The following is a 17,011-nucleotide window of genomic DNA, read 5'->3' as shown; positions in this document are numbered from 1 at the left end:
CTGTAAAAATAAGATTCCTTGGCCTCATCTGAAGACTTAGGGAAGTGGATCTCGGAGAGCTGCAGCCGTGGGGAATCTGTACTTTCAGGAAGCAGCTCAGATGACAGCCTTGATGGTGTTTGAGGACCTATACTGCCCATCGCTTGTCGCGCGCCGTTAGAGGAGCTCCCATTTACACTCCCTGCCTTTCCTGGAAGAATCACTGAAGAAAGAATCTCAATACTCCTACAGTTGGGTGTAGTAAGCAACAAGACTGTCAGTTATAACAGTTTGACATTCTGCAGAATGGCCCTCAAAGAAAAGTGACGAATCTGCTCTCGCGCACTGACCAGAACTATAAACGGCAGTCTGGCGTTTGGGCTCTTTAGGAGTGGAAATGGGTCAAAGTCAAGAGGCAAACTTGAGCTATTAAATTGGCTGCCTAGGTGTCGTATTATGCCCAGTATTAAAAGCTCCTAGGCCCTGAGAATGAAATTATTAGTTTAATCTATAGCTTAATCTAACGATGTCTTAAAACTGCCATGCGGCCTAGCCAAACTACCTATGAAGCGACACTACTTCTACGCGGAAATAATTTTACACCCCTAAGCAATGAATGACGAGAACATTTTTCCCTATTACCTAAACCCTGAGATCCAATCAGACGCAAAAACGGACCGAAAAAGAGACGCTGGCGCTATTGATTGACGTACATTTCAACCAATCTACAACGGAAGAAGAACGCGCCTGCGCAAGTCGTTATCCAATCCGTACTAGCGTTAGCGGAAGAGGCGGGGGTTGTGGAAACGGCCGCCGCAGGGTTGGCGGACTTGAGAAGGAGCAAAAATGGCGGAGTGAGGTTCGTGGAGGTCCCCTGGCCTTTGGGCCAGGGGGAGGGCCGGACCCCGGGCGCTCGAGTGCTTCTGCTGGCCCGTGCGAGGTAAGTAAGCCGAGAAGGCCAAGACGGGAACTAGCAGGAGGTGGCGCGGCCCAAGCCGTCCGAAGAACGGAGTGCGCGGAGCCTGCCCGCAGCTGGCACGGGCCTTGGCCAGGCGCGGGTTTCCTTCCGAGCGGCCCCAGGGCGGCAGCCCGCACTTTTCGGGGGGTGTTGCACCGTAACTCAGACCCGACCTGCCACTGACCTTCTCAGTGCCTTACCTTTGGCTGCCTTTGTGCTTTCGGCTTGTTGCCCGATGATTGCGCCCACCCTTGTGTATGTGTGGCATTCTCTGCGTCGGCCATCGGTTTATCTTTGAAGAATATCTTTGTTTTATTGATTTATTTATGCTCCTCGCCTCACGAACTTCGTGTCCACTGTTTTGCCTGAGGCTCGGGTCTCAATCGAGGCCTGTTGCGGCTCTGAGTATTTTGTGTCCCTGTCCCTTTGACCTTGAGATTTGGTGTAACAGGTTTCCCCCACTTCCTGGGATTTAGTATACGTTTAGTGTACGTTCTCTTGCTTACCTTTATTATATGCATTCGTTCCCACTCCCACCTCTCAAACTTTTTGAAGATCTGCGAAAGCAGCTTTGTCCTTGTATGACCTGATAGTTGCCTAATGGCGCATTAATCTCAGCTGACTCTAGGTAGAATTAACCGTAGTTTTCCAGAACTAAAGGAGTCAGTGTACAATTTTTATTTATATATAGAGAGAATGAGAAAGAGTTTGGGGAATTATTATTATAAAGTAATTTGTGTAATGGGGTGGAGTTACAAAGTATACTACTGTCAGGCATTTGTATTCGGTTCTTGTTTAATTTTATGGGATATCTTTTTTTGTAATTTGGGTTGTTATGACCCCTCATTCGGCCTTTCAGTTAAATTGTGGGAAAGGTTTCTGAGTTGGTGAAGCCTGTTTAAAACTGGCACATTAGTTAGGCCCAGTTCGAATGACATGTCCGAATACAAATGAATGTGTCTGGTATGCTTTTTGCTGGCCCTGGATTTAGCAGAGCTGAAAATACCAGGTAAAGAAATACTTCTAAATAAGACCTTTCTGTTGCTTTTGTCCAGAGTAGTTTTTTCATTTCATCTAGGAGAAGAAAGAAGATACTGGGCAGAGGAAAGGAACAGAACATCCTTCCTACCTCACAAACAGGGGAGTGATCATTTATACTAAAGCAAAGGTCTTTTGTGGGAGAAGAGTGTCCATAGCATCATCAGATTCTCAAAGGGGACAGTGTTTAAAAACTCGAGAACCACTGCTCCAGGAGTTTTGACATCTTTATAAAATTAATGCCAGTGTAGGTAGAGAGTAAATTCTTTTTGATTGTTCCTTCTGAATAGTTTTTGATAGTGATGTTCTTAAGACTAGTTTGGTTCATTTGAATAATTTTGCACATAAATGCATACAGCAAAAGTGAGGGCTGTATCCTTACTGTAATGTTCTTTTTATTTTTCCTTATCACAGGAAGAACATTTTCCTTGACTTGTAGGTGCTTTTATATTCATCTCGAAAAGAAAACAAAATTCTGAACTCAGGATTTGGCAAGTGAGTAATAGTGGCTAATGCTTTCAAATACTGTTTACGCAGATTGGAAATAGCTAGATAGAAGTAGAACAAGAAATCATTAGCTTCAACAGAGGATGAACGTCAAAAGTGACTATAAATTATTGGTATAATCTCTCCCTGAAGGCACTAGGGAAGGATTTATTCCACGCTTTTCTTCTAGCTTTGGGTAGTTCTTTGGCTTGTGGCAGCATAACTCCAGTCTTCACAAGGCATTCTCCCTTTGTGTGTCTATGTCCTAAATTCTCCCTTTTATAAGGACACCAGTCAGATTAGGGGCCCACTTGGCCCACTTGGCTCCACTTGACCTCATCTTAATTAATTACATCTGCAGTGACTCTGTTTCTAAATAAGGTCATATTTTGAGGTATTCATATGACAACATAGGAATTTGGGGAGGACACAGTTCAAACCATAATATCTACTTAGTCATATACCTTGATTGTATTATATGAAAAACATTCAATGTTGAACTGCTTTAAGGATTAAAATCTTGTATACCACTTGTATAAGGGACTTAGAGTAGTTAAAACCATAGAGACAGACAATAGAATGGTGGTTGCCAGGGGCTGCAGGGAGGGGAAATAGAGGTTTATTATTTAATTGGTACAGTTTCAGATTTGTAATATGAAAAGAGTTCTGGAGATGGATGGTGGTGATGGTTGCACGATAATGTGAATGTGCTTCTTACCACTGAAGTGAACACTTAAAAGGGGTTAAGATGATAAATTGTAAGTTGTGTGTATTTTACAATAAAAAATTGAAGAAAGATGAGTGAAAAACTCCAACTATATGTATTTCAATATTAAGAAAAGGAATAAGGGGCCTCCCTGGTGGCGCAGTGGTTGGGAGTCCGCCTGCCGATGCAGGGGATACGGGTTCGTGCCCCGGTCTGGGAGGATCCCATATGCCGCGGAGCGGCTGGGCCCGTGAGCCATGGCCGCTGGGCCTGCGCGTCCGGAGCCTGTGCTCCGCAACGGGAGAGGCCACAACAGTGAGAGGCCCGCATACCGAAAAAAAAAAAAAAAAAAAAAAAAAAAAAAGAAAAGGAATAAGAAGAGGGAAAAAGGAATAAATACCCTTTATCTGGTAGAGTCTTTATCATATACTTTTAGAGCCAAGGCTTTGTTGCTTGGATTGTAACCTTAATTAAGTCCAGGCAGACTGTTAAATAACACAAATTCAACTGAGTAAATTAATTAATTAATTAATTAATAAGTATAGTTGATTTACAATGTTGTGTTAATTTCTGCTGTACAGTAAAGTGACTCAGTTATACATACATCTATATTCTTTTCCATTTTGGTTTATCCCAGGACATTGAATCCCAGGACATTGTATAGTGTGCTTTCATTTATGGGGAGGAAATAAATCCACTTAAGCACATCTATATTAGTATAGTCTAGCCCACATCTGGGGGCAGAAACTGTCCAACAAACCCAGCATTTGTTTTTCTTTTTCTTGTTTTGGCTGTGTGGCATAGGGGATCTTAGTTTCCAGATCAAGGATCGAACCCATGCCCCCTGCATTGGGAGCACAGAGTCTTAACCACTGGACCGCCAGGGAAGTCCCAGCATTTGTTTGTTTGTTGTTGTTTTTTTATAATTTTTTTAAATTTTTATTTATTTATTTATGGCTGTGTTGGGTCTTCGTTGCTGCACACTGGCTTTCTCTAGCTGTGGCGAGCGGGGGCTACTCTTTGTTGTGGTGCACGGGCTTCTCACTGCAGTGGCTTCTCTTGTTGTGGAGCATGGACTCTATAAGCATGCAGGCTTCAGTAGCTGTGGCACATGGGCTCAGTAGTTGTGGCTCATGGGCTCTAGAAAACAGGCTCAGTAGTTGTGGTGCACGGGCTTAGTTGCTCCGCAGCACATGGGATCTTCCCGGACGAGGGCTCGAACCCGTGTCCCCTGCTTTGGCAGGTGGATTCTTAACCACTGCACCACCAGGGAAGTCCTACAATACTGCTTTTAAGCACAGATGTTTTGTTTTTTTTTTAATTTTTAAATATTTATTTGTTTTTGACTGTGTTGGGTCTTTGTTGCTGCGTGTGGGCTTTCTCTCGTTGTGGTGATCAGGGGCTACTCTTCGTTGCAGTGCGTGGGCTTCTCATTGCGGTGGCGTCTTTTGTTGCGGAGCACAGGCTCTAGGGGCATGGGCTTCAGTAGTTGTGGCTCGCAGGCTTAGTTGCTCCGCGGCATGTGGGATCTTCCTGGACCAGGGCTCGAACCCATATCCTCTGCATTGGCAGGCACATTCTTAACCACTGTGCCACCAGGGAAGTCCCAACACAAATGTTTTATATAGAATCATTTCATGGACTGTATTACTCCATTTGCATAAGAGGAAGTTAACGTGTATCTCGTTTTATATAATGCAAGTTTTTATATAATTTTAGCTTTTTGTATCATACTTACATAAGTTTCCTGGCTACTGCTTCTGCTTTTCTTTCTTTCTTTTTATTTATTTATTTGTTAGTTTGTTCTTATTTTTTGTATATTTATTTTTTTAGCCGCACCCTTACGCATGTGGGATCTTAGTTCCCCGACCAGGGATCGAACCCGTGCCCCCTGCATTGAAAGGTGGAGTCTTATTAACCACTGGACCGCTGCGGAAGTCCCTGCTTCTGCTTTTCTTTCTTTCTTTCTTTCTTTTTAAAATAAATTTATTTTTTTATGTTTGGCTGTGTTGGGTCTTCGTTGCTGCGCACGGGCTTTCTGTAGTTGCGGTGAGCGGGGGCTACTCTTCGTTGCAGTGCACGGGCTTCTCATTGCGGTGGCTTCTCTTGTTGTGGAGCACGGGCTCTAGGTGCACAGGTTCGGTAGTTGTGGCTCGTGGGCTCTAGAGCTCAGGCTCGGTAGTTGTGGCGCACGGGCTTAGTTGCTCCGTGGCATGTTGGGTCTTTCTGGACCAGGGCTTGAACCCGTGGCCCTTGCATTGGCAGGCAGATTCTTAACCACTGCGCCACCAGGGAAGCTCCCCTGCTTCTGCTTTTCCAGTGATAATACTGAATTTGTTGGTGTAGTTGGACATTTTCTTTTAAACAGTATGTAATCCAAAAAATTTTCTTCTGTGTGTTTTAAAATATTATTTTTAAAAAGTAAGCTCATATAGAAGTACCTATCTTAATCTTCCTGTTTTCAATTTATTTTGTATTTCCAGGTATTTCTATGTTGTCTCCTGGAGTGGGGTTGTCCTGCTTCTTTTATCGGGCCACCTTCCCTATTCTTGAAATGTGGATATCTCTTCTCTACACTTTACCTCCATGATTTGGACTGGAAAAGGCTGCTTTTCTTTTTGTTCCACCTCTCAGATTCAAAGAAGAGAAGCGCCTGGGATGCAGTCATCCTGCTAACTTCTCTAGGAAGAAAGAAGCAACTGACATGCATCTTCTGCTGCAATTTGCTTAATCACAAATAATTTTACAAGCTGAAGGCTGATACCATTTGAAACAGGTGCTTAGATGGTGATATTTGTGAATTCTTTACCTTTTGTTCCAGACGAGAAGACGAACTAGCAAGCATGCGTGACATCAGGGTGTTTTTTTCAACGTCTTCCAGTTTTAGCAACTGTTGTGATAAGCACAGTTGAGACTTGCAGCAGTAAATTCCAAATATGTGTTCTAATTTGAAGTGAAAGAGATGCTTAAAAAATTACATATATATCTAATACCTGCCTCATCCTTTAGCATAGATTTACTGGATAAGAACAAAGGTCCAATTTTGCAGTAAAACCTTTGATGTGATAAAGAAGCATAAAGACAAGATATCACAAGGTTAGTTGCATATGTGAGTACATCATCACAACTGTATAAATACACATTTTTACATGTGTAAGTCCACATTTTTGGATGATAAGAGGGATATTTCTCCTGGAGACGGAAGCTGTGGTGGACTTCTTTCTCAGAAGTCTTTGGATATATGGTATTTTTTTAATGTTTTTTCATTCTTCTAAGGAGTAACCACATTGTGCAGATGCTAACCCTATGAATGCATGCTTGGGTTTAGTGAAAGGTTGGTAAAAGGAAACTAAACAGTTTTGAGTCCAGGGATGGAACCCTCTTCACCACCCTAGGATGAGAAGCTACTGTATTAAAATTAGTTCATTCTTTTTCATGCAGTCTTTTTTATATAGCACTTGAGACTTGGTGTTACATGCTGCTAAGGCTGGAAGAAAAGTGGCAAAAGTGGTTTTTCTGTTCAGAAGATCTGGGATGGACCCTACAGTATGACCTGCCTTCACCTTTGGACATACAGGAGTGGAGAAAAAAATGAGGAAAGTTTCCATATTACTCCTTTCTCCTAAGAAAAAGAAGTGAAAATGCTTTATGCAGCTCCACCTGACTTTATGGCGTTTCACATTCTATAGCTCTGTTTTTTGTAAAAGGATAAGTAACTTTTTTCCTTTGATCCAAGATGGGTTCTTGGGTATTTGATTTATTTTTCTAGGCAATAGGTGTATGTTCGGCTGAAAAGGCTGGGACTGAGGTAACTTTCCCCAGTTGGAACTGAACTTTCTCATCAGAGAATGGGCCTCAGAAGAAATGTTCCCAGACTGTGGTTGGGTCAATGTAGATTTAGAAGAAATCCAGGGTCTGAAAAAACTCAGACAAGAAAAATAGTTCCAGTAAGAAATAATGAATTTCCTTTCTTTCTGTTAAAACTTACAACTATCTGATGAACAGATGACAGGGTAAAGCCGTCCTTGCTTCCAAATCAACAGAGGACCATTGTATGAATTGCCAGGTGTTTACATAAGAAGAATGAAACCTTTATAAGTTTTTGTGAGTAGAGAAAGAATTTACAGCTGGTTAGATGAAATTAAGAACAAATCATCTTAGATCATCTCTGTGATACAGGGAATGTTTGCCCAGGGCCATGCATGTTGTGCTGCTGAAATCTTGGGGCAGATTTACCAGAATTTGAGAGTGATAGAAATAGCCAAAAATTGGAAATATTGAGCACTCTTACTGATTAGTTAAATTGGTCAGCCAATTTGAATTGGCATACGGAAGCGTTTTAGTAAAATAATTACATAATATAGATAAAATATAATTTCCTTTAATTGGGGGCAATTACTGAGTGGTAAAGCATAGTAGAAGTAACCTGGATAAAGGTAACTTAAATTTTTGTCTAAGTAACTTCTCAGCCACTTCCTGATGTTTTCTATCAGTATTTTGGAATCGATAAGGACAGAATGGAACCTACATACATGAGTCCTGTTGGTATGTTGGGAATATCATATCATGGAGAATTTGTATCTTCAGTTGTCTGTTACCCATCCTCCCCATGTTTTTTTGGGCAACTTTTTGGGTAGGATTGTTTGGCAGGGGATAGAGACCCTCTACTGTCAGCACCAGTGAAACCGTCTCTGGCCCACTTGTTTGAATAATTGTGTGTGTATCAGACTCATCTTCTCCAGTTGCTTTACAGATTTTCATTTCAGAGCTAAGAGAACCACTGTTTACTGCTTTCAAGTTGTTTCTGCATCTTCCATGATTTTCACCAGATGGCATTTAACAAAATGGGTATATTCCAGTTGTATTTGCCCAGTGTTTACTTAATACATCTACATTGTTTTTCCTGGTCTATTTTGGTCCACTTCATGATGGCAAAAGCTATAATTTTAGGCAGGACTGTGCCTCAATCTGTAGCTGTGCCTACATCCTTTCCTTTGCTCATCCATGTTAGCTGGCAGTTTTTCTTTTAAAAAGTTGAACAAAAATGGGATATGTGCAATAGAAATATATATATATATGTATATTTTAATACTTGTGGACAGATGTTACAAGTTGTTTAAGAACAACAAAATCACCAATGTCTTCCATTTTGAGATGTGTATAGTTTTGTAAGCATTAGTGCTTGGTAGCATATTGTAGTGCCATGTTAGGGGTTAGTGCATGAGCCTAGTAATAATTTAAACTTCAGGATGAATTATTGATAATAACTAATAGTGTAAAAAGAGTGGAAAATCTAGACCTTTTCTTTTCTCATAAATATCTGAATCCGTGATATTCTCCCTGGGGAAAAGAGATTGAGGCCAAAAAGACTCATTTATGAATAGAAATATGGGGTCACAAGGTGAGATACTGTCTTTGAGGATTTTTAAGCTTTCCATGAGGTAGGAAACCAGTTGCCTTTGTGTGTTATGAAACCTTATATCAAAATGAGGCCCCATTTCATGATTCTGCTTTGCTCTCTTTGAGGTGAGACTGTTCTTACACTGTTTTCACATTGTATGTCTTGTAGGTTTATTGTTTTCCCACTCTTTTTGCATCAGATTATTTTACATTTTGCATGTCTTACTGAGATGCTTTGTTAATTGCTCAAGTGAGTGCTTTTCTAATCTGAAGACCATTTATGTTTCGTATCTGCAGTATGCTACATGTTAACAGAAGAACACTGGTCAGTAGTTGAGTGTCCTAGATAATTTCTCTTGGGCTTTTCCTGTTTCCAAATTTGCTGAATTGTGTATTGATGAGATTCTAGACCTTTTCATGAGAATTGGCAATGTAGCTAAATGGAGGCTACCTAGGTTGCCATGTATTAATATTAACTAACTCCCTGCTTGGTTATAGTAAATTGCCTCAGACAGCTTTCACTCTTTTCTCTTTTCCTTGTAGAAATAAAAGTTGTTTTGTTCTGAAAGCATAGCTTTCTGTAGAAAAGAAATTTCTACCTCTAAAAGCTTTCTTAAGAACTTGGAAATGGCAGTTTTCTGGGGTGATTTTTAAATCTCAGTATTAGGAGAGTCCAGGATTTATTGCCACAGATTCTATAGTTAGTATGATAGGAAATGCAAAACTTTTTTAATGTGGTGTGTCTTGTGTGCAGAAGCAGGCTTAAAGAAATTGACTCTTGGGCAGCAAATCTCGAGGGACCCAGGTTTAGATTCTTATAGTGTACTTAAAGTAGTTGTACTCTTGGTTCAATTAGTTTAGTGCCTGGGAGAATCCACTTCTGAAAAGCATTTAAACATTTTAAAAAATACCTCTGAAAAGGTAATGAATGCAAAATAGCACAGTATATAGGAAAGAATATTTCCTATTGCAAAAAAAAAGCCATAAAACAAACAATTTTCAAGAGGTAGAATTTCAGTAGCAATAACAGTTTTGCATGTATACTAAGTTGCATTAGCAGGGTTGTACAGTAGAATACTACTTGAGTTTGAGGCTCTGTGATAACAGAATTCCATGAAAGGAAAAAGATGTTGTAGGTAAAGAGTATATAAAAGGTACTTTAAAAAAACTATGAATGTATATGAATATATCATTATGTGAGAAATAGCAACGTTTGTGCAAGTTAAAGGTTAAAGACCCTACTTGTTTGCTAGAGCAGAGGGTTAGAGCAATTTAAGCTTTTCTAATACTTAACCTGGAAACGTACTCCTACTGAGTAACGCCACTGAAGCTCATCGTGTGGGGATTTTGCTTATGATGTTTCTTTTAACAACAGGCATTTATAAAATGGCATACTTTTTGCTTTGTCACCTCATCTTTCTCCGTTAGTTTCCTGGGTACATTTTTTAAAGAGAGAAAAGTTTGCTGTGTGTGTATATTTAGAGTTTAAAAAAAACAGACCAAGAACTTGGATAGCTGGCTTTTCCTCATGCCTGTTAGTGTAGGGGCGTTAGGATTTAAAGGTATAAAGCAAAAGGACTGAAGGGAATGGCCAAAGACAGTACACTGTTTAATGTAGATGTGCCAAGGCCTGTGGCCTGTGACTGCTTATTTTAACAAGAACCCAGCAAACTAGTTTCTTGATCTGAAGAATCATACAGCTCTCACATCAGGATGTAATAGTGGAATGAGGGTGACTTCTTACTCCCTTTTACCTCATGTTCATCTTGGCCATTTAGCACCTTGAAGATCCCTGAAAAGATTGTGTGTGTGTGTTCCCTTGTTTTCCCAGGGGAAAAAACTGAAAGATGAGTGGATCTAAGAAAATAGTGCCTCTTGAATATTAAATTCTTAAATGGCAACTCCAAAGGATAGAGAGAAGGCTATATTAAATTAATTATAGCTCCTCTTTAAATATCCTATGTCTTCAGTTTTGTGTTAGAGACATTGGAATAACCAAGCAATATTCAAACATCTGCACGATCATGAGGACACCACTGCATATTACAGTGATGTCAGTAACAGTTTAGTTACTTAGAACAATTAAAGATTACCCTTAATAGCAACATTCATAGTTTTAAATGCTCAAATGTGCTACAAGTTTTTGTAGTCTCCAAGTATGGTTGATACTTCTCAGTGTTGTGTTGGTCTCATGTTTACTCTTTGTGTACCTGTGATATGCAAAATATGAAGAGACCCTTGGCCTCCAGGAGTTTACACTCTCATGGTGCTGCTGGTGCAAGCAAATTGCTTCTAGTTTATTCAGAACATTGCTTGGCTGTTAATTATACCATGTTTGGAAGGATTCCTTGGCCAATAGTTTTCAAAAGCAGAGGGCTATGCTAAACTTCAGGGCATTGATTTTTGAGTTTACATTGTATTAGCTCTGCTGTTCATGAACTCCTTTTCCCCAGGGAGCTGTGCAGGTAATGCTCATTCATGTGAATCAAACTATTCTGCCTAAGAGCATCTTCATCACCTCTATACCACCTATGCTCTTCTATGCCATCACTGTTAGTAAATGGCCAAGAAAACTCACTGCTCCAGAGGACATCTCTCAGTACTCTATTTTCCCAAATTTTTTACATCATTCTCTATCCAAAAGGACCAGAATTTGCAATTAATCCTTTTATAACTGAATAATGGTCCTAATTTTAACCTTTTTGTGTGTGACTTTTGTACCTCTGTCTGAAGCAGCATTGTGATAGATGTGGAGCACCTGCCTGCATTTCTAAGCAATCACTTTATTAACCCACATTTTCAGTTGAAATTTTGCATGTATCCTTGTAATTTCCTCTACTTCCTCTGAGTCAAGGGGTTTACTCTGCATGTTTATTAAAAGTGGGTCTGGATGGAAGTGCAAGCAATAGTGGCAGGCCCATAGCTCTTATTTTAGAGTATAATATTCTAATGCATGGTTGAAAATGTCCAGTGTTATGTGGCTACTAGTAATTAGATATATGCATTTATTAATAATGAAGCAATAGAGACTTAAACCACTAGCTTGAATTTATTGTTTGGATTATTAGTTTTCATTTTCTAAGATTATCTTACTTCCATTGAAAATGGAAGCTAGAAGATAAACAGGGGCAACCATAAGACATTCAAACTGTCAGGAATAGAGCATAACAGTGCTCACCTTCTAACCTCTTGCCTGGTTCCATTAGTCCCCAAGCATGTTTAAAAACAAGGCACAAACTAAGCATGTTCAAATAAATAAAGAAGCTGCTATAGCTATAATAATCAGAAAGGTGCAGAGTTTCAGAAAGAGTATGGAATACCCGTGTGGAAGATGTAGAGTAACTAGGGATGGGGTTTGTCTGATACAGTTTATGTGGCTTAAGTTTGGATCTCTTAAGACTAGAATCTTGGAAGTGAATAGAGGCAACATGGACATATTTCAGATGTTCCAGGATTTTCAGGTAACTAGGTGACTCTTTGGATGGTACTGGTATTACCCAGCCATAAAAGATCTTTCCAGCAAAGGCCCCATTCCATTTTATGGAAATAGTCCTTAAAATATAGACACATCTGTGGTTTGGTTTTTCTGTTGTTATTGTATTTAAGTTTTTAAAGAAATTTTTTTATAGCCAGAGTTTTATCCTTGATGTTTTGGTTAGACGTCATAATTTGTTGCCTAAAGCTTTTGATGCCAGGTAGACAGGAGCAAGTTTTCCCGTTTTGTAAAAAAGAAAAACCTTGCTGTTTATTTTCTTACTTGATGCAGAAAAGAGATCAGTTCATTGTAATAGCTTAAAATTTTTTGAGATGATTCCTGACTTTGAAATAACCCATGTAAGTACATGTGATCATAACAAATAATGTACAAATGCAATTCCTTATATTTGAAAGAGACCTAAGTAGAAGAGAATTCAAGATTAGACTGGATGATTTTCACTAGGCCCCTTCCAGGTTTCATGTTCTATGATTGAAAAATAATTTTTCCAAAATTATTTCAACCTCATTTTAATCTTCACTGTGGGATTTCACTCTGAATACCTTTATGAATGTTTAAGTGGAATGGTAACTTTCCAGTAGTTCCTAATGAATAACTTATAGTCCTTTTACCCAGTTCAGGAAGTGAAATGTCATATCCCATATGTAAAGTTTCTGTTTGGTACTTATCAGTAAATGTCTGCCAAACAATGAAACCAGTAAAGATTTAAGGACAGAGTTTCTCTAATCTCTGTTCCTATTATTTCCACTAGGCCATATTAAAATGTTAATATTAGAAGCCAGACATCACAGATTTCTCCAGGAACCTATACTCATAAACCATTAAAGTCAATAGTAGATATCTTAAGGTTAGAATTTTCAAAAGATTTTGTCTCCCTTGGTGATGGTATGCCATGTCATAGATTAAAATATAATTTTCTCCCAGGGATAAATATTCTGGCAATACATTATCATCAGTCCGTAAACAACAGTAATAGTCTTGGCCCTTACCTTAAAACCACCTATCACTGGTAATTTAAAAGATTCATGTTAGAATAACCTTTGCATAGAGTTTTACTTCAGTAGCTTTTGTTTTTACTTGCTGTTCAGATCTTCTTCATTGCCTCATTGGTATAGAAGATAATGTTAAAAGAATTTCATTGAATGTTTGAAGTTTTACAAAAGGCAGCTTGCTTTCTAATCTATGCATCTTTGGGATATTAGAAATATTCTTTGCTGTAAAAGGGAACTGCTGTAAAAGTTGGAAACTCTGCGCCTGTGTACATATATATTTTGGCAATAAAGCAGCATGGGCTGAGAATGCACTGAAATTTCACTGTGTTGTTATTTGGAATGGGTAATTCTAATAATGCAGTAAATTATGGAGATGGAAGAAGGAGCCTATCCACAGACCTGTGCTTAGGTAGGCGCCAGATGTCAAATAAAGAAGACAAAGGACCTGGGTTTCTTGATGCCAAGTTGTGGCAGTTTCTGTTGTAGTTCAAGGGAAAAACAGGCAACCATATGAATAAAGAGGCACCTTATTTAAACTATGCCCTTATGCCATCCCCTGTTTTACCTTTAGGGCCAACCTTATGCTAGGTCTAGGAGCAAATGTTTAGTTTCTGGTAAGGAAATAATGATACAATTATTGCCGATAATTAAGCTTTTATATTTAATTTTAAAAAGTTAACTAAAGACGTTGCAACACTAATTAAGAAGAGATCCTCCTAGATTCAGGGGAAAGGAAAGGAGTTTTTTCAGTTTTAAGAAAGCTGTTACAAACTTCCTTGGGATTGGCTATTGTCAAATGAACAAAAGCTATGTGGTTTTTGTGATGTGATAACTAATGTAATAGTTCCTTCCTTTGATTTATGAGACTATTCATTTAACACACACTGATATACTCCACTCCCAGGTACTGTGCTAGATGCTGGAGTTATAAAAATTGAGATGGTTTCTGCCATTAATTAAGGAGCTCAAAAGTGTACAACTGAGGACTTTATATATGCAATTTTTTTGTTCTCATAAATACATGGAATTTTGAAAACACTTTTATTCAACATACACACAATGCTAAATGATAACTAGCCTTAGAATCTGTTAATATCAGCCAGTCATTATTGATGTTATAGACTCCCAGAGGAGCTTTTATACCACTAAGGCCTTGTTTAAAAAAGTCACCCATTAGTGAGAGTATTAGTACAATTGGTACAACATTTATGGAAGGCATAATACCAAAATTGTAAATGCACATGCCCTTTGACTCTGTTCCACTTTAGGAATCACTCCTACAGAAATACCAAGACAGATACGCAAAGACATGACAAGGATCCAATAAAACAATGGTTAAGTTCTGATGTATTCATGATTGAATCATAGGCAGGTGTTAAGTAATTTGTGAGGCCTGGTATAGAAAGCTGTCTGTGACATGTACTATTTGAGAAGCAGGCTGCAGAATAATGTGAAAAATATAATTGCCTTTTATGTCTGTGTCCACACGCATGAAGGTTATAATAGCTAGCATTTATTAAGCACTTAATATTAAGCGTTACTCTTAATTACATTAGATGTATTCATTAACTCATTTAATCCTCACTAGAGCCCTAGTTAGTTTTTAATCCCTATTTTACAAGAAGAGTTTAATTCTTCAAGTTCATGGCTAATAAGTAACCAAGCCACAATCTGAATCTAAATCATTTGGCTCCCAGCATGCTACATTGTGCCTCTCAGAAATGTAAGGGGAAGTGTACTTTTACCCTTTCCTTTGTCACACATCTATATCTGAATTTTTTTCTAGAGTAAACATGTAATTTGTATTTGAGATAAAAAAATATTTTAAACCAGCCAGCTTAATTTTTTCTTTTTTTGCAGTACGCGGGCCTCTCACTGTTGTGGCCTCTCCTGTTGCGGAGCACAGGCTCCGGACGCGCAGGCTCAGTGGCCATGGCTCACGGGCCCAGCCGCTCCGTAGCATGTGGGATCTTCCCGGACCGGGGCACGAACCCGTGTCCCCTGCATCGGCAGGCGGACTCCCAACCACTGCGCCATCAGGGAAGCCCCAGCCAGCTTAATTTGATGTCAAGTTCAAGCATTTAATTTTCTATTGAAAGTCTACCAAAACAGCAAATCCAGAGGTTAAGGAAAATAGCTACGTAAGAACAGCTTTTTAAAGAAAGGAAATATGTTGAGTTGAGGCAGACATACCCATACGCAATAAGAATCCCAGGGTGATTCAATGTAGTATTATTATTAGGTCTCATTCTTTAGGAGTAGAAAGAGCTTTTCTGGTACTGGTTGTTGCCAGAGGCTTTGCCCTTAACCAAATTTTGCAACTCAAAAGCATAAGGCGAGCCAGAATTTTCTCTCTCAAATAGTTTTAAAGGAAAATATCCTATATGCAGTCTAAAATGGAAAGAATCTGCTCTTATATCTGCTAGCCACTGGGGACTCCCCTGGTGGTCCAGTGGTTAAGACTGTGCTTCCAATACGGGGGGTGTGGGTTCGATCCCTGGTCAGGGAACTAAGATCCCACATGCTGTGCAGCACAGCAAAAAAAAAAAAAAATCTGCTAGCCACATCGGAACCACATTAACTTCTCTGTGCACCACCACCTGGCTATCATCTCTTGATTGAGCTAGTGCCAGCCCCTCCTTGGTGGTCTGCTTGCCACCCTCCCACCCATTCTCATAGGACAACCCTAATGAGGTTCTGAAAACGAAAATTTGATCCTGTCACAGGCCTCCTTTAATAGTCTTCAAGGTTGTTGGGAGAAAAACAAACATCCTTCGGAAAGCTGATAAGACCTTGCAACCACTGGTTTCTGGACACCGTTGTAACTCCTACAGGTCTTTTTAAGGGCCTTTGTATAGACTGTTCTCTTCATCAGCTTATTAAACGCCTACTCATATTTCAGACCACTGCTGAAACATTACTTCCACAGAGAGGCCTTACCTGACCCCCAAACCAGGTCAGTTACTTGCTATATGTGCTTATATCTCTATGTCCCTTTTCTTCAGAACCCTTACTACAGTTGTAATTTTAAATGTCTTCATGTGGTTATTTGAGTGTCCCATCTCTTGACTACATTATAAACTGAGGATACAGAGTAGCTGATTTTGCTTATCTTTCATCCCCAGCAGCTAATAAATATTTATACTTTATAAATATTTATTAAATGAATAATATGATGAGCTACTGAGCCACAGTGCTACATAAAGCAAAAGAAAGCATTTCGGTAAATGTTTGATGTTTTTATCATTCCTTTCATTATCATCCTGTTAAGCTCAGTTTACAACAGAAAAGGGAAAGATAAATATATATTATGCAGTTAACTTACTGAACATAACCTACAGAAAATGTATGTACCCGTATTTCACATAAGAAAAAAATGATTCTCAGTATTCATGACAGTTGCTCCATGTAGGAATAATAGTCAACATAAGTACAATGCTACTTTCAGGGCAAACATGCATCTTTAGATCAGAGCACTCATGGGACATTGCCTCTTAATCCCTAAATTTGCAGTCAAAATGTTTTCCGAAATTGATAAAAAGCTAAAATAAATTCTTAAGACGAATAACTATGAAACCTGGACAGAAGTCTCCTTAGTTTCTCATCTTCCAGAAACAGCTTCACAAATCACTTGGAAAATCAGTCTAGAGGTAAACAATAAACCACATTTCCCATCCATCCTTGAAACTGATCTTTCTTGAGAAGTGATCAAACAGCACCTGTTGTTGAAGACAGCAATAAGGCCTGAACATGATACTCAAGCTTTGATTCTGGATCAGTTTGTTGGCTTGGACTGGTCAGGAGTCACTTCCTTCAGAATCTTCATAAGTGAATTTAAGCGAGTATGCGTTAACATTATCTTCTCTTTCAGCTGGGAAGAGAAATACATAGATATCAGGGAATCTTAAATTTAACTCTCAATCTGCTGGTTCTAGAAGCCACTTCAGACTTAAGCT

The 17,011-nt window shown here is 39.2% G+C and overlaps 1 protein-coding gene and 1 long non-coding RNA gene across 3 annotated transcripts in view; one reads left to right on the top strand and one right to left on the bottom strand.

The window, feature by feature from the left end:
• Window positions 1-774: 774 nt before the first annotated feature.
• Window positions 775-13,372, top strand: LOC309803628. Its single transcript, XR_014293981.1, has 3 exons — window positions 775-919; window positions 2,390-2,470; window positions 5,651-13,372. It is a non-coding gene; the product is annotated as an uncharacterized lncRNA (long non-coding RNA).
• The window catches only part of OIP5 (Opa interacting protein 5), an 18,103-nt gene continuing 12,990 nt past the window's right edge, over window positions 11,899-17,011 (bottom strand). The window contains exon 5 of one of the 2 annotated variants that reach the window (XM_082620128.1): window positions 11,899-16,926. In XM_082620128.1, the coding sequence (XP_082476254.1) occupies window positions 16,831-16,926 (96 nt within the window). In that variant the 3' untranslated portion in view covers window positions 11,899-16,830. The remainder of the gene's footprint in view (window positions 16,927-17,011) is intronic. The other variant, XR_014293980.1, reaches the window with a different exon arrangement.

The sequence above is a fragment of the Mesoplodon mirus genome (genome assembly GCF_964341445.2).
Source record: "Mesoplodon mirus genome assembly, chromosome: 4".
Classification (NCBI taxonomy): domain Eukaryota; kingdom Metazoa; phylum Chordata; class Mammalia; order Artiodactyla; family Ziphiidae; genus Mesoplodon; species Mesoplodon mirus.
Note: the sequence above shows the minus strand (reverse complement) of the source record. Positions and strands in the feature narration are given on the sequence as shown.